The sequence below is a fragment of the Ambystoma mexicanum genome, chromosome 2q (genome assembly GCF_040938575.1).
Source record: "Ambystoma mexicanum isolate Mex_15411 chromosome 2q, UKY_AmexF1_1, whole genome shotgun sequence".
Taxonomy (NCBI): domain Eukaryota; kingdom Metazoa; phylum Chordata; class Amphibia; order Caudata; family Ambystomatidae; genus Ambystoma; species Ambystoma mexicanum.
In genome coordinates, this window is record NC_090924.1 from 1,303,101,019 (window position 1) to 1,303,120,076 (window position 19,058).

The window sequence follows — 19,058 nt, forward strand, 5'->3', positions numbered from 1 at the left end:
ATTTATGCCTACTGTAAAGACGCGTAATCGCACTGTAGATCAGAGGCCTAATATTACTATCCATCTGTTCCTATTGCCAACTCACAAGCAAGTGCGGTATATGAGAAACATCCGCCTATTCAAGGCACTAATACTGTGATAAACAATACTGATGTCATCCCTGAAGGTTATTGGCAATGGTTGCCTCTGAGTTTGCTGAATCTCGCCAATGACCAGATTCATTGCAGTTGCTCTACTCCTGGAATACCCGAGAGCACACACATTTGTTCCAGGACGAGGGCTTGATCGAATGTATGGCACTCTTCAACATCATCGCACTTCAGGAAACATGGTTGACTGTGGAAATACAGATAGATGATTGAAACACCGTTCATCAACTTACCTCTAAGGGCGCCCTTGGACGTCCAAAAGGTGGGTTGTTGATATCTGTGCAATCACCATGGACGATAACGAAACTTACACTATCAATCGAGCATGTATTAGTAGCTAAATTAAGTTGGCTGTCGGCCGCTCTAATTGTCATCAACATATATGATCCTCCTAATATGGCCAGTACGGCAAAGAACATTATGATGGTTGATATTGTGTTGAAACTGTACAACCATCGTTACCCTTTATGGCTTCTGGGTGATCTGAATGCTAAAATTGGAAAAGGGGTAGTTCTGTGGCTACCATTGACTTCATTTATGTTAGCCGTTCATTGTTCCATCTTTTAAAGGGGTTTCTGGTTTTGCGATCTTCGGCTAGTGATCATAACATGTTGCATCTCCAAAGGTCATTGAATTCTGGTAACCAAGGAATTACTCCGCTTGTGTCTTCTATAACAATGGAAGGTACTTTTGATATAAATTCTGGTCGAAACCGTTTACGATGGTCCAGCACCAAACTATTGCATTTCACGGATCGCCTTAAAATATCATGTAAAAGCTTGGTAAATGATTGGAATTCCGATTTTGATTATACAAAACTAATGTATCAATTTGCTGGTTTTACTAAGATAACAAGATCTTCAGTTGCCTCACATTCTTACAATCAAAATATGCAGAAAGCGAAAGCTCCATTTCGAAAAAACAAGAAATCGGTCCAATCTCTACCAGTTGATCAGCGCTGGGCTGTTCTTAAAGCAATTAAGACCAAACATAGGAATTGGAGAAGAACTTATCATTCGCTATTATATCAAAAAGATGGTGAGGCAATGTTGGTTAAAGTCTTAACAAAAAACTCTGCAGGATGTTGGTCATTAATAACAGACACATATAACACCACCCAATGTCAAATGCAGGTTAATGATATTGCTTCTTTCGTATGGCTCTCTCATTTTTCTTGTCTTTATGCTCTTCTCCCTCCTACCAACTGCATACCTTCTGTAAAACTTGAGGGACCTTTCTCAATAGCTTTCACAATAGACGATATTCTTTATTTTATTCACAAGGCTAGTAGATCCCGTGCTCCAGGCCCTGATGGGCTTTCTAATGCCACGTTGAAAGAATTTCCAGACCTATGGGCTCCCATCCTGTTTGAAATCTTCTCTCAAGTTGTAATTACCCAAAAGATCCCTAAATCGTGGTGTACCTCATTGATTGTACCCTTCTATAAAAAAGGGGATAGACAAAACCCCGCAAATTATAGGCCAATCGCCTTATTAGACTTTCCAGGGAAAATCTTTGCTTCATTAATTTTAAGAGATCTCCAACAATGGATTAACTCATCGAACATGAGAGATAGGTTTCAGACAGGATTTGTGGCTGGTAAGGGAACGGCTATAAATATCGTCTCTTTGACTGCACAAGGCTCTCTGCTGTCAGCAAAGGCAACCACTATTTGTTGCCTTTGTAGACTTCAAGGAAGCATTTGATTCTATATACCGCAATCTAATGTTGCATAAACTGCTGTTATTGGGCTGCCCTTATTCACTGGTCAAGTTGATTTCTATCTTTCATGAAAACACATCAGTTTATATCCGCCTTACTCGCGATGGGATGTTAACTCCTCCCATCTTAACATATGGAGGACTGAAGCAAGGGTGCATCCTGGCGGCTACTATATTTAACTTATTTATCCTTGATATGGGTGAAAAATTTCAGAATATTAACTCTGATGCCCCCAAACTAGATCAAGAATAGATACCATGGATCCTTTATGCAGACGATCTTTTTTTATTGTCAAAAACTCCAGCAGGTTTGCAACGCTTGATTAATGGGTTATCGGAGTATACCGTAGAAAATGCTATGACCATAAACTTAACGAAAACACAAATTATGATGTGCCAAAATCGTAAAATGACAAAATACTTTCAATTCAAGTGGTATATAAAAAAGGAGCAAATTCTCTCAACCTCAATATATAGATATTTAGGTATTATGATTAGTCAGGGTAACAATGATAAAGTGTTTCAAAAAGAACTTGAATTGAAACTGCAAACCCTAATCTGCCAATCTAAGGTTATATTATATAAGTTTGGAAAGTTTACATGCAATCATATAATATCATTTTATTACATGAAAGTCAAACACATTATCTCGTATGGTTCTGAAGCTGTGTCGATGTTGCCCCGCTTAGTGTGGGATTGATTGGAGGGTAAATACTGGCGCTCAATTTTTAACTTGCCTACCTGTGTCCCCATTGCAATGATTCGTTTTGAATTAGGGCTGCTATCGTTATGCAGTACTATTGCATGGAAATTGATAGCTCTGTTGAGGAAATGTATTCTGTCATTACAATGTGTAGACATATCCTGCATTTTAGGTAAATATCTATTATATTCAGATCATCAATACCCTAAACACTGGTTAAATACAGTTATAAATATTCTTTCTGATGCGGACATCTCCTTAGATACTTTAATCCACAATCCGACGCAAGCTAAAATTAAACTGTATCAGCAAGATTGGATCTATACTTTGGAAAAATGCTCCTACTCTAAAGACTGGAATATTGCCCAGTTTGGCCATAAAAAATTTAGAGTTACAGAATCTTATATCTTAAAATATCCATCTCCAAAATTTAGAGATTACTATATTCGTTTTCGTTTAAATCTGTGGCATACAAAGGATATACTATTTAGGCGAAAACTAATAGATGCCAGTGAGAACATCTGTCGATTTTGTAAGGAGCCTGAGACCACAGAAACTTTGAAACATGTCATTGCTTACTGTCCTGCATTATATGCTATACATCGTAAATATTATTTTCATTGCTTTAAAGCGCAAATGATAACCGATATGGAAGAATTATGGCTATTGATTTTTGGTGCAAAGAGAATGTCAAATAGATTAGCAACAACGGGTTTTTTAAATGAATTATATCCAAAGTAATTGTGAATGGTTTTATGAGGGGAAGGAGATAAAAAAATGCTGCTATTAAGTTTTATATACATTGGTTTTTATCAATTGTGAGATGTTGTTATATACTGATGAATTGATTTGTAATATGTTTATGATATGTTTTTATTCATTTTTGTAATTATTGAAAGGTTGTTTTATACAGCCAAACAATAAATCCATTTTAAAAAAAATGGAGATTACTGCCAATCCAACAAGCTGTTGAGCGTCTCGTCTAAATCAAAAATTCACCCGGTGTCCAACAAACAAGGTAAAAAATGGTTAAATGTAATGCAGACTCATAATCTTGTGAAACTTAATGGCCTAACTCCCAGTGATGTGCCTATGAACTACACTAGGGTGGAGGGTAGATCTGCAGCCACACTTGCTTATATTTTTACCAATCAGTATGGTTTTCACTTTGTTATTGATATGGGTGTTGTTGAGAGAGATGAGAGCGACCACTTACCCCTGTGTTTATTATTTGTTACTCCAGGAAAAGAAGTAGAGAGCCATGACTATGATGAAAATGGGATGCTTAGCATCAATGAAGGCAATAATAGAATAGTCTGGCACAGTCGTAATATCGAGCATGTATCCCAACTTGTATCCACTTTACTACCGGAGTTTATTAAGGAGGGGGTGTCTGGCATGAACACTGGAAATTTAATCTTGCAAAACTTTACTGAGCTTATGCATAATATACAGAAACGTGGGTGAACGTAGAAAATACAAATCATCTGGGGAACGCTCTAATATGGCTATTCCGTGTAGGCCTGGGAATGACAAAAAGATTAACAAAGCAAAAAAGAACCTACGTAAGGAAATTTGCGATGTAGTAAGAAAAATGATTCTCTGCTGACGGAGATCGCGGTTGCATGCCATATTAAAAAACTTAAAAAGAACTATAAAAATTGGCTTAAAATGCACAAACGCAAATGTGAAACCAATTTGTGGAAAAAAATTGCATTGGTCGCCCTGTCTAACAACAAACAAGCTATCTGGCACCTGCTCAGGAAACACAAAAAAACGTGATTTGACAATCAATTGCATCACTGAAGAAGTATGGGCCCATTATATAAATGGTACACTGGGTAAAGTTGAATTAGATGCTAATATCTCTCTACCACCTGAAGTTACATGGGATTGTCAATCTTCCGAACTCGACATAGTCAAGATTATTGAAAATCTTAAAAATTCACGGGCAGCTGGACCTGATGGGCTCTGTAATTTAGTTCTAAAAAAGCAGCCTGAGTTGTGTGTTGCTGCACTTATGCTATTATTCAAACAAATAAGGAAGCTTGGTACAATACCTCCATCATGGAAGACGAGCCACATTCTAACGGTGCACAAAAAAGGATCATGGGATAACCCAGCAAACTTTGAAATGTTGGCAATGTTAGATGTTTCTTCTAAGATATTTACCAAGGTATTGCTCCAGGAACTTAATGTATGGATTAATGAACACAATATTCTTCCCTCCAACCAAATTGGCTTCCGTGACAAATCAAGCACCACATACAATATGTTACTATTAACATCTTCGATTGAGCATGCCTGGAGTAAACGCTACCTTAACGTCTATTGCGCATACATCGTCTTCTCTGCGGCATTTGATACTATTCTTAGAAATAGACTTTGGAAAAAATTAAGCTCATGGGGGATCCAACAAGGTCTCCTAAAGATGCTTATGTTGTTACATTCAGAGACCTCTGTACGCATAAGACTTAACGCGGCTAGTAAACTTTCTAAATTCATGGCCTCTAGTTGTGGTGTGAAGCAAGGCTGCATGATCGCTGCCATCCTATTCAACCTTTATCAGTCAGATATGATGAAAGCATTTCTTATCCCAGAGGCCAATCCTGTGAGAGTTAATGGTGTGACTATTGGTTGGCTTGCCTATGCTGACGACCTGCTATTACTGGATTATACCCCGGCGGGTCTTCAGCATATGCTTGACTCCCTGGTCACTTATTCCTCTGAAAATGGATTGACCATTAATATTGACAAGAGTAAGATAATGGTTTTTTCAAATAAACGTAGAACTAAGAAATACTTGTGGGACCTAGCCCTCAAAAAAGTTGAACAGGTAAAATCTTACATATATTTGGGAGTTATCATTGATGGTTGAATTGGGATGAACAGTGGTAGAAATTGCTGTTTTTCTGCCATTGCAGTTCTTAATATCTACTCGGCAAAAATCAGATCAATGCTCCTCTATGCTGTTGAAATATGGGGTCACAAGTTTGTCAAACGTGGCGTGGTTTTTGAATCCAAACTTTTAAGAGAACTTTTGCGTCTACCCGGAAATGTGAGTGTTGAATACCTATACTTGGAATTTAACATCAGAAGTTATTTGTATGCATATATTTGTCAATGTGTTTTGTCGTATGAGAAAGCTGTGACACTTTCCACCGATACAATTTTTGTACCATGTGTCAAAGCCTACCTTAGTCTTGATGGTAATGTGCTAATTGGTACTATTGGTACTACCCAAATGCTCCATCGCACATGGTCAAATGGGTCTGTTCCAGGATATGTCTCTACTAGCCTTCAAATGAGACTTAAGAAAAAAGTCCATGATTTCTGCCATGGACTTAATATGGTAAATTTAGCATCTATAAGGTTCAGTGGCTGGTTTTTAGATGAGTATTTGAGTATAGTTTTGTCTCTACAATACATTATAGCCTATCACAATACAGGTACTTTTCACACTTAACTCATGATGAAATTCAACTCGACTGTTGCGCTAGAGACTAATTGTGTCAAAATGGGGTCTCCACATACGTCAAAGAATTGTCGTCTATGTGGAGTTAATGTTGTTGAGTCCCTTCACCATCTTATTATGTGTTGTGAAAGCTTAAATTAACTTTGAACCATGTGTTTTAAATCCTATAATAATGGCATTGTGATGACTGATATATCCCACCAATGGATGATTTTTATGAGCGGAAATGATATTAATCTGATATATTTTATTGTTGTTTTTTATTTGAAGATCGTGGCAATTTTAAAATGTATTGCATAGGATAAACTGGAAATGTGATATGTTTTTAGATTTTGTGTATTTATGTTTGTTTGTGTTATACGAAGCCTATTGGCTAGATGTATATCTAATTAATTAATAAATAAATAAATTATGGACAGGGGCAAGTCCGGCCTTCTGGTTTTACTAGATTTATTGGCCTTGTTCGATTTATTAGATCAAGAACTACTCCTTCATATCTTAAAGGACACCTGCCATTGCTCTGTCATAGCTTGCAAATTGATACACTACTTCCTGACTGGAAGACAATCGAAAGTCTGCTGGGGAGATGCTACCACGTATCCCATTCTTTCCACCTGTGGGGTGCCACAAGGAGCATGTATGTCCCCCATTTTGTTTGACCTATATATATCCTATCTCTATGTAGCCTCCTAGAAGAATCTGGAGTATTTTGTACCAACTATGAAGACGACACCAAATTGGTCCTGGAGATCTTGGGGATTATCCCATGTGAACCTAGTTGCCAAAAACTGCTCGTACCATCTAAAGCTACTTAGGAACATTCGCCCATATCACAACGAGGGGACAATTCAGCTACTATTGTTCAGGCAACTATCCTGTCAAGAATAGACTACTGTAACGCGCTCCTAGTAGGGGACGATAAAAAAAAAAAAGCATCCAGCGCCTTAAAACCATTCACACCTACGCGGTCCGGATCATTAAAAAGGTCTCAAGAAGATGCCATATCTCAACCTATCGGCAGGAATTACGCTGGCTACCGGTCGTGGCCAGATGTCAATTCAAAGCGGCGACCTTACTTCATAAGTGTCTTCATGAGAAATCTCCCAGCCGCCTCGTGGTATGAATCTCTACCTTTGTTAAGATCAACTAACACCAATCTTGTTGCTTGCCTGTCTTTCAAGAAATCAAAAGGGCCTGGACAGAACGTTTGAAAACTGCTCCTCTAGAATTTGGAATGGTCTCCCTGCAGCCCTGCAATCAGATACCAATATTAGTACATTTAAGAAAGGACTGAAAACTTTCCTCTTCATCTAGACTTAACCTGACTTGCTCCTTCTCCTGCTTAATCTCCTGCACCTTCTTGTCCTTTGTGTTTGTGTGCGCCCTGCTGCCTGCGGGCTCCGCCGCAGTATAAATAAATAGATAAAATAGTCAAGGCTGCTGGAGTGTGAAGAAAGGTACAGTGGGCAAAGGTACATATGCAAGTTCATATGCAAGTTCTGTTGTCAGGTTTTCCGCATTTCGGGACATTGGCTCCAAGCACAAGCACTGTAGTCAGAGCCTATGATGATGGAAGGATAGAACCAGTGATAGTAATGCAGGTAAAGTTATAGGATCCTCAAGATGAAGGACTACAGTAGAGTAGCACCAATTTACCACAATATTGACCATTTGGGACGGTTACGTGGATTCCCCGGTCAACGCTTAAGAATATGGGACATGCCAATGGAGGCAATAGCTCCTCCATTAGCATGAACCATATTCTTAAGCCTATCCGGGATGAAGGACAGCAGGGTCTGTACTGAAGAGTCGAGCAATGTAAGACAAAATAAACTATGCTGTCTGCTCTCTAGAAACACAGCAAGTCTGCCAACTCTGTGTCACTGATGCACATGGTCCGGAAGCTTCAGTGCAGCACACACCTGAAGAGGAGAAAGATCCTTCTGTTTCCACTGTGTCATGAGAAGGAATGGCCTGAACAGGTTTCCTCTGGGCCGAGAGAGGCAAACCTTCTCCTTCAGGTGGATCAGGTGTCTGCATCAGAGCTTCCAATGTGAATCTCCCGTTCGTCGTCTTTCAGCTGCTTCAGGAGCTATGTCAGTAGTTGACTTAAGATTGGCTCAAGGTCTATGATTATGCACACACATGGGGCTTGCTGGTGACCCCCAGCTTTCCAATCACATTTAAGCACCTTTCAAAGTTTTAGCAGCCTCCCAATCATTGGATACCAGGTTCAGTCCTGTATCACTGGCAAACACAAAGCAACGTGGATTGAGGTGCCTGCCAGACCCTCACCCAACCCACACTGGATTCTTTTCATCAGGCAAGCCTTTGGGAACTCAATGGCAAATGGCCAAATATGGTTGTTCCTACTGTGAAACATGTACAAGAAGAACAATGAGTAGGACTTAAAAAGCACAAGGTTGTCGTTTTGCTTCTTCTCGGGGAGCAAATGGCTACCATTGTGGTAAAATGGCTACACAGTGGTACAACCAGATAAAAACCAAATATATAGCTCCCACCAGATCAAGCACTTTCTGGGTGAGAAGTGCACCCAGGAACAAAATGGGGCATTGTAGTGCCCTAACACTTGTAGACTTATCAGCTAACAAGGTAGCACAGTTTAAAAGGAGTTGCTGTCTTTGTTTAGTCTTGAGTCAAAGCCTTATTGTTGACAAAACAAGTTATGATGCAGACAATGCCAGAAAGAAATAGTAGACGGCTCACTCCTGTGAGAAACAGGGACTATCTAACGTAACAGTTGTGATATGGTCCACCATAAATGACCACATGTAAGGCTCAGGTGGTGTTCCAGGGGTGTTTAGTTTGTCTAACATAAACAGCTTGGCTGAGGTATTCTCTGGCAATCTTTAGGGCCAACCGGGATCCTGAGGATGTTTGTTGCGAGGGCCGGCCCTCTCTCTCTGCTCCCCCGGCCTTTCCCTCCTCGCTAGCCCAGGCGTCTGTACCATTACAGGTGATCCCTACTGTCGATTTGTCTGTTTTGAACTATGATGGCCTCCCTAAATGCTGGCTAACTAACTCCTTAGGGGCCTTCTGGCTTTACGTCTCCTAGGCCCACTTAGTGTTCTATGGGAGTTTGGTGAAATGGTGCCTTCTTTGCACTCTAGTACACTTGCTCGGCACTCGCGCACGGTCTCGCCTGACCCTCTCCTACACGCTGCCCCAGCATAGTCTCCTCCTCTCCATGCTACTCTCCCTCCGATCTTACACTCCTACTTCCTACCTCCATGCTTCAATGTTGCTTCTCTTCCTGCCTCTGAATTCCTCACTACTACCACTACCACCTACTACCCACTTACTACTATCTCCGATATTGCATTCCTTCCTCCTTCATACTACTCCACCTCCTCGTCACCACTATCTCTCTGCTACTACCACATCTGCAGTCTTGTTACTACCCTTACTCCACTACTGCCTCTCACTACCACCACTGCTACTGTACTCTTCTACCTCTACTCCCCCTCCACTTCTACTACCACTTCCCCTTTACCATTACTGCTTCTATTCTTTCTCTCTACTCTCACTACCATACTCTACTACCACTACCTCTTCTGCCCCTTACTTCCACTACTCCCGCGACCTCCACTTACTACTTCACCTCCTCTCTCTACTCTACCACTTCCACACTCACTCCCATGCACCGACCACTCCCCAGATCCCCTCTCTCAACACTCCTTCCGTGCTGTTCTCCTCTGGTCTCTCGGACGTCCTCGTCCTCACCCATCTATGACCCACACTAACCACCCCCAAGCGTACCTTTTTATTTTTTTTACGTAACCCATCCGTTCCCAGGATTGGTCCAACTTCCCTTGCACCAGGGGAAGGCTTAGGGATGGCTTATAAAGGCTTGTAAGCCCTGCCTTCTTCTCTGCTCAGTATTGTTGCGTTTCTAATATGGGCCCTGAAGTGGACCATGGAGAACTGTGGTTTAAGGCTTTCATACAGGCCTAGTGTATTCTATTCATCCCTGGTGGGCTAGTGGGGTTGTTACTACGGCCTCCATGGAGGCCTTCAATTAATGAAAATCCCTGGTGTTTTAGTGGCTCCTGTCTGCTGGAGCTCTGCGTTGCTCTCAACTGCTGCGTTGGTCTTTGGTGCTGGCTCTGCCCTGTGCTGGCTCCGCCCCTTGTTCCTTCGCTCCAGCACTATGTTGGCCACTGTTGTGCAAGGGCCAACTGGTATGGCATCAACGTCCTTGCTGGACTTCCATCTCTCTCAGCTGCTTCCTGCAGCCGGGCCACCATTTTCCCATGTAAGAATGGGCTGGAAGGGGTCCTGCCTGCACACCCTCTGGCACTGTGGGATATTTGGGTCAGGCTCCCTCCCTTCTCTGAAACAGCTGTATAAGCGGCCCTGTCACACAGTGCATTTCAAATGTTTTACTTTTACAATAGTTCATGAAAAAGGGTTGGAAAGGGATTATAAAGGCCTCCAGTTACCCAATGAAGGGATCCTGGGGGAATATGCTGTGCATATTTGGTATGGGAAATTTGGTTATGCTTCACAGACAATGATCATCCGGGCCCTGCACACAGGTTTTTCTCGGACAAATTACGTTGGAACAAGTCAAATCCTCAAAGGTCTGTTGGAATTAGTGTATTTAGGTTTACTGAAACATGTTTGTCCTCACGGCTTTCTTTCATTTCATCTGGTTCGCCCTTTGTCTTACTGTAGATCTTGTGGTAGGTGATTTCACAGTTTGAGGGAATAGTTTGCCGGCATGTCGTCATCCTTGCATCTTGTCCTGTATTTGCCGAGATTTCGTTTTTCATGGGCGTTTAGTGATTGGATGATATTTTAAGGTGCACAATGCCATCTTCCATTTGACTCCAGTGATGGTGTTTTACTCTTTGTGAGTTGGACGATAGGATGGCAGGGTTCGAAATTGAGGGGAGCTGGAAGCTATTTAGCTCCTGCTTCTAGCATATTAGAGCCTAGTTAGCTTGAAACCACCAGCTACAATTAGCTACTTTTGGCTTCTAGGGCTAACTGATGCCATTCAAATATGTAAATGTGACATTAACAGAATATTTGAGCATGTTAATAAAGAAGAATTAGAACACATCTAGTACACATTTAAACACAATGGTTCATACAAAATGGATAAAATGTTATAGAAGCATCTCTGGTAGATCCTGGTACCCATGTGATAGCTCCTGCCTAAAGGGTGATGCCCGACACCCAGGAGCTGGTTTTAGCTCCTGCTCATCGCATCTCAATTTAGAACCATGGGTTTGTGCTAAGAATGCAACAAATATTTCTTCCTAAGGCTTTTGGGCCTTTTCATAACTATCCAACATTTCTTAAGAGCCACAATCTTCTGTTAAAATAGAATTGCATTATCTATATGTAAGGAGAGCTATATTGAACTATACACATGAAATAAAATAATTTACAATTAGTTTTTGATTCTTTTGGCATGCTCACAAAGGTAGCCACACACATTACAGAAAAAGAACTAGAGAGGTGATTTATACAATCCAATTTAGCTTTATTCAGAAACAACTTGTGCCAGTTGCTACTTCAGGAGATATTTAATGTCATACCATATGTAAACAGTAACATGAAACTTGACAGGTAAGGTCGGAAGACAGTATTGCATCTAGAAAAAAATAAGACAAGATTCCTTAGAAATCAGATTTTGCAAATCCAGGCAGCACGCCCACCCACGCTTGCATGAGAAACAGTATTACTTGAGTCTAGATCAGGTGTCTGAATCCTTTGTCACCAGATGTTATGGATACAATACCCATTATTCTTAGCCACTATAATCTATGGTGAAGGATCATGGGAGTGGTAGTACAAAACATCTGGAGAGCCAAAGGTTGCAGGCCCTTGTTAGATTGACATGCTGTTCATGGATTTCAGATTGCTGCAAAAGAAAATATTACTTGCCTGTTTTATAATAGTTTTGCTTCCTGATATGTTATAGATTAACATGCAACCCTTCGGTCAACATAACAACTACATTGGAACCAACGTGCACTTTTGGACTCAATCACTAGATGGCTGAATTGTGAACAGTGTCGTGTTTATTTGGCATTGTGTATGTGAAGTATCCATATTAATAAAAATGGCAGTTGAATCCCAATGCATTGCCAAGAAAGAAACATTAAAGGATTAAACAAATTATTTGCTCATAATACATCTGTTAAATCATAAGTAACAAATGATTATTCTACCTATGCCATTAAAAGGATCTAAAATTGGAAAATGTGTTTATTGGAAATTGGAGAAGGCTGAATATAATGTTCTGTCTTTGTATGCTACAAGGAAATGTTTGATATAGTTCTGTAAGTTTGAGACCTGTGGATGTATGTTGCCCTTTTTACGGGGCTAATAACATTTCTAAAAAATAAAAACGGAACTTCTGTCTTGAGATAATGAACATATATTATTTATCATGCTGCCAAATACAGAAAAATAGTGGAATTATTTAAGAAGCCATGGTCTCAAACACCGTCTTAAGTTGGTGGTCAATGGCCTGCTGTCAAAGAAATTGCCTTTGAAGCTGATTGTTCTGTTTTCCGCATTAACCTTTGACTTAAAAACCATTGCTCAAGCAAAGTGTTGTGTAAGGTTCAGCCCTTTGAAGCTCCATTAATTACAATAACCATTTATGACTGTTGTACCCCAGATTTTTTGTGTCCTCAAAATGTATCTTTCCAAACTAATACTTTCAAAAACAACTTGGAAAAAATGCTTGGAATGGCCATTATAAAGGCACGTTGATTTATGAAAGTATTCATTTCTTTGAAAGTTTTAGTGCCAGTGAATTATGATGGAAACATTATGATTGGTCATAAAATGCTGGATTAAAAGAATCAAATACCTTTATAGAAAGTGTGTGTCCCAATATAATGAATACATATTAATGAAGCTAGTTTACGGTCCGTTACAGGATTTGGCACTGCATTAGAAGCCACATATCTTTCTAATCATAACACAATCTCAAGTGAACACAAATTTAGGTTTTCAAGAAATAAATATTTTAACAGAGATGAACTTACATGCAAAGGTCATAGTAAAATAGAAGTTAGAAACACTTCCAGATGGCATTTAAAAAATGGAGGTCAATGGGAGACAGGAGGGTGGACTTTCTGGATGTGCTTTGGTGACAATAGTCCCTTAGATGACCCTTCTAATAGAATATTGCTGCATCTGATTGCACAGATGTGGGAGGTGCAAGAGGAACAAAAGGCCCAGAGCTAATCGGTAAAGGGATATCATTTTATTCCTGCAAGCTGACAAAACGGACTATTTGGCTGAGGACATGCTTGCTCAATTTCCAGTCTGAAGCAGAGTCATTTCCTTCCAGCACACAGCTGCATTCGCCCACACAGCCAGGAGGGGAGAGAACTTGGGATGTCCCATTACCTGGATCCATGGGCTGAGAAGTAGAATCTGATTACCTTATGTCCAGTGTTTTTCCACTCTATTCAGAAGAAATAGAGAAGGCACCAATTGGAGAGTCCAGAGAAATTGATCCCTGATGCTGATTCCTGCTCAGTGAAATGTACATTTAACAACTGAAAATATAACTGAACTGCCCTATTTGTGTATTTAGAGGTTCCATTGCCTTAACATTTTTATATGGGTTGGCGCGCGGGGGTAACCTTTGTAGCCTCTCATTCATAAGTTGTTAAATATTCGACAAAGGAATTAAGACTCTTAGGCCCTGTAGCAGCCTTACTCAATTATTGTGCCAAATTAATATTTTTCTTTGTAGTTTTCAGGACATTTGAGGGAGGTCTTTGTTGAGGAAATAGGATCCAAAGAAGCCAAGTTCTAAAACCATTTCCCTTGTTGCCTTCCATTCAGTCCAAACCAATTTCCTTTTACTTATCCATCGTTCGATATAGATATCCTTTGGAATACAACCTTTCACATCTCAGTTAAGAAAAGTGATTAATTTTATGTTAATTTCAATAACCTCTGCTGAATTAAGTGTACCTAAAGCAAAAAAATTAAATCTAATGCAAGTTTTTCTTTATTTATAACATGGTTGTAACGCTCAAACCCAAGGGTATCACAGCGTTTGGTACAATAGCAAAAACTATCAAAGGGTGAATAACAGGGACAGGCATTAGTCCTGCTTAAGGGAAAGAATGTTAGTTATTAGTCCTACTTATCAAACAGCCACGTTTTTAAGGTTTTTTTTTTTTAAAACAATGTAAATTGTTCATTTCTGAGATCTGGTGGAAGCAAGTGCCAAAGGGAGGGAGCAGTGACACAAAAACTGACGCCTCAGGGGAATTTGGAATCACCATAAAGTATAATAGTGAGGTATTCTTTCTATCGTAAGTATTATTGATGTTTTACTCCACATTCTGTTCTTTATTTTTATACAATAGTCATTGAATTATGATAATTATGGATGGCTATTTGAATGAGCAATTGTATTTGTGTATGGTTTATTCTTATTAACAAGGCCAAACATATGCAGTATGTATTTTAATGACTGATTGTATTTCATGACAACCCCAATTTATTTGTAGTATTTTGGTGCCCTTCCTTGTTGTGAAGTAAGAACCACCTGCATTTAAAATGTTTTTTTTTATATAAAAACCTAACTGCTTCTTGTCCCAGATTGCACGATGGGAATCTCTAGCAGGAATCCTCAGATTGATGTTATTCTCATGTGTTAAATTAGCTGGAGTGAATAAATGTGTGCACTTGAGTTTATGTGTGGGTTGCTAAATTATCCTGTCATCCAATCAAGCATTTTGATTGTCAACAACAATAGGTAACATTTATCAAGCTGTAAAATTGTCACATGTACAATGTGTCTTCCATTTGACTTTGATTTATGCTTTGCCAAGACATATTTTTTTGTTAATGTTCACAGGGACTATTCCTGCTGTTGAGAACATCTGATTTGTTCCATTCAAATTAGAGTGGAATTTAAGGAGAATGAGATATGGGACTCAGTGTGGGTATTATCACATGCAGCATGTCAAAACTTCAACCTCCCTCTTTTGTTCTTGAATTTAAAGCACTTTCCAATGTTGTGTGTGTGTGTGTGTACGTGTACTAGAAGATGGAAGTGATTGCGCAGTTATCTCACCGAAATATCCATCTTTTTCATCTATCTGAAATCCACATGGTGACCTTGCTGATGCAACTATGAGTGGATGAACAGTTTGAACAAAAGGTTGTTAGCTATTCAATAGGAAGATTGTAAAAGTATGAATAGACCTGTAAAAAATGTTCTTCCTGGAGCATGATGAAAACACATTTTTCATGAGTTGTACAAATTGGTGTTTGTCTTTCTAAAATACGAAATTGTGCCTATGTTGTATAATCATTTACCGCTAACCCATTTATATGGCTCTAAAGTGGACAGGCATGAGATGTTTCGCATAACCTAATTGAATGTTTAGTCCTGCCTTATGATGAACAAGTTCAAATAGAAGTGCCGGAAACCATAGCAATTTGTATTAAAAAAAAAAGAAAAGAAAAAAGTGTGGTTGAACATCTCACTCGACATTTGATAATATAAAATCTTGGCCTTTCACAACAAACCTTAGTAGAAAAGATCTTCTATACTCAGTCAAGAACTCCACTCTCTCACTTTGACTCTAAACCTTCCTGTGCACAGCAGTTACGTAGCACAACATCAAGTAATGTCCATTGTAGATTGAATTCTAAAAAATGTTTACATCATTGTAAAATGTATATTTTATTTTTCTTCAGCGATAAACTTGGAAAGTTAGCATTATCCCCGAAGCAGAAAGCCATGTTTTCCAAATGGGTACGACCAGAGGACATTAGCAACAACCCCACGATGATCTACACCGTTTCAAGTTTTAGCATCAAACAAGTAAGTCTTACTATTTTCTCATTTCCTTAAAGAGGGTTTCATGTACGTTTTTAGTTTTTCGCCCCAAATGATCTGAATTCTGTGTTAACACGGTAGATGTGGCCTTCATCTCTTATGAATTGTGATATATCGGGAATGACACACGGACACCGAAGAGTCATGTTGATTGCTATAGACTTTCTTTAAAATAATAAGAGGGTTGGAAAATGCCTTGCTGACCCTGCTCTAAGAGGTATTTCCCTACCTCAACCAAAAGTAATTGTCCGATGTCAAGATTTTCAAAGCAAAATGTCCTGTGTCCGGGAACCGATTCTGGCCCTCACATTCTAAAAGTAACTCTAAGGTGCTAAGGGTAATATCGTTGACTTGAAAAGTGTACACATGTTCAAGTCCAACAAGACCTACAGCTTCAAAAAAAAGGCTTCCACTTAGATTGTGTTCACAAGTTCTGAGAATGTCTCCCTTCCCCAGGTTTCTTTCCAGCAAAACAAAAGATCCAAAATTTAACTCAAGAAGATAACTTCCACTTCCTGACATTAGCAATTCGCTTTACAGACTTCTCTCCGCCTGGTAGATACTCCTGCCAGGACTTTCCACTCCTTCCAGGACTTTCCACAGTTCAATCAATTCAGAATCCCAAGGGCATGGGTCTTCCTCAGAATTCTTTGCACACAATTGACTTGGCCTTGTATACTTCCCTTCCAGGACTTTCTTACAAAAGGTTCACAAGGCTCTTAGTTTCAATTATGGGTCTTAGGCCTATATTTAACTGCAAGCTTCAGCCTCTGCCATGCTTTTGATATCCAGTTAGCGACCCTTTCTTAATCATGTTTACAATGCTTGCCACCTTATCCCATGGTGCTTGGCACTTGCCGTGAAGCGCCCCGGCTTCCCATCTTTCCCAGCTGGTCTCACTGGTTAGTTGCGGCCGCCTCAGTGTCCTTTGCAAGCTTCAGTGGTTGCTGCAGCACTCGGGTAGGTATGGAGAGTGTCTTGTCCCTTCTCCGCTAGCCTTCCACAGTTTGGAGGCGTTTCCGCTGCATGTGCAACACAAGGGCTCCGGCGCTCGCACTTTTCCTTCTCGGCAGGACCAGCAGACCTTCCATGTCGCACAGTTCTCTGTCTGCTTCTGTCTGCTTCTCTCTCCTCTGCAGGCCTCGCAAGCAGCTGGGCTCTTGCCAAGCCGTTTTTCCTTCCAACGGGAGTCGCCTGCTCATGTCTGCTTCTTCCGCTTCATCAGCTGTTGGGGATTTTAAAATCCCACCACGGTGCCACTCCTTCCAACAACTGGAGCGCAGAGTGGGCTGTGTGCTCTATTGATCTTCTGAACTCCATTCCTCCTCCTCGTCCCAGTATCCAGTGCCAGGAATTCCATATATGAGATTGATAGTCAGTCTTTGTCATGGCAGGATATTGTGGGATGCCATCAACAAGTATTGTGGGATGTTGAAGGGGGTTACCGCAATATGCCATTAAGGAATGCAGAATGGAGGGTACATCCCCAAAAGGTAAAGGGGATACCATGTCTCCTGTGATGCCTATAGTCCCCCCCGCCCCCCAACCCCTTCTGTGGATCACCTCACCTCATGTCATCCTCCCTACAGGATCAGGTAGCGACTGCGTCCCCTGGCTACATGAAGAGAGGCTACCTCCGGGAAAGTGATGGCATCATCCAGCTTCACCACAGTATAGTCAGTAGTACAAACACATTTGTAATTGCAGATAACTCTGCTCAGTTATCCATGCGTGACCTTATTTTGTGAAGGTGTGCTTCAGTTCCTGATGTATTAGTCGAGGGGTGCTGATAGTTGTGCCAAAGTAGCATAGTCACATTGCTGTTCCTTACCAAGTGATGTATTCTTTTGGTGTTCTTTTCTTTCCTTGGTGGGTTTTCTTCCTGAACTGATGTGCACACTTTATGCGGAACATTGGTGAAGACTACTTATGTAGCCTGTTTTTGCCTTTCCTCGATGAGGCCGTATTTATCTGCGATAGGAGCTTAACTCAACAGACATGAAGACATTTTCTTTATAAAATAATGCTAACCAAACCTCATTTTGAATACTCCTTTTTGGGAACATCCGCGGAAATGGGATTCAAACCTGATCTGGCTTCATTAATGGCTTCATAAACAGTTGTGTCTTGTGACATTACCCTTTTTTTAATCTTTAAAGGGAAGTTTTCTAATAGCCATCTTTTTTGAGAGAAGTATAGGGGAGCTGCACACACTATCCAACAAGGAATCTTTCCTTAGATTTTACAAGGACAAAGTTGCATTTCGAACACTGTCATTCTCCCTTTTGAATGTCATGAGATGTTCCTTCCAGTCTATCCTCCCAGACTGCATCCCTCCTTGACTGAAGGCATTTTACACAGTTTGGGCGTTTACAAAATATAGAAAATGTATATATAATATACAAAAATAATTTTGTGTCGAACCACCTCTTTGTGAACGTTTGAACTTTTTCTCATGAATAAAGCCATTTCTAGATGGATTATTTCCTGCATCTCTCATGCCTGTTACTTTTGGGGGAATGAGCTACCACAGAGAGTTTGAGGACAACCTAAAAGAGCCACAGCAAGATTGGTGGTCTTTGTAAGCAATCTCTCAATTTCAGAAATGTGTAGTGTGGCCACTTGGAATACTTTCTTTTGCAAGCATTATTAGTTGCATCCACAGTTTGTGTGCATAATGTTTGTGCAGGAATATGCTGGCTGCTCTGACCAAAGCTTTTACTATCACTTTCTTGTCCCAAACTTTTAGGAAGGAGGGAAAGCAGGCTCTTAGTTCTTTCTCCATTTACCTTGCTACATCCGCTATGGGGCAGAAAAACATAAGGGAATTGTGTTTGGCAGTTGGTGCTGCATGACTAGACGGTACAGTCTATACACGCACATGAGGCCCAGTTTTCTGACATTTAAAAAGTCACAGCTTATTTTGAAGTCCTATTTTTACAACCTGCATGCATCTAAGGCTATAGCAACCAGGTGTGAAGTATGCGGAGTAAAGACTAGGAAAAATAACCTGAATCCTCATAAAGCGCATATTTCCTCTTTTGGTGGGAGTAATTTCTTTGGAAAAGAAGTGAAAAACACCTTTAGGAAAATCACATTTGAAACCAGTGAGGCCAAAGGCATGGGTGGGTCCAATAGAAATAACAGC

The 19,058-nt window shown here is 40.3% G+C and overlaps 1 protein-coding gene across 2 annotated transcripts in view; it reads left to right on the forward strand.

Moving 5' to 3' along the window:
• Positions 1-19,058, forward strand: part of CAPN7 (calpain 7) — a 578,129-nt gene that overhangs the window by 111,725 nt on the left and 447,346 nt on the right. For both annotated transcript variants that reach the window (XM_069648744.1, XM_069648743.1), the window contains exon 7: positions 15,769-15,895. In XM_069648744.1, coding sequence (XP_069504845.1) covers positions 15,769-15,895 — 127 coding nt within the window. The remainder of the gene's footprint in view (positions 1-15,768; positions 15,896-19,058) is intronic.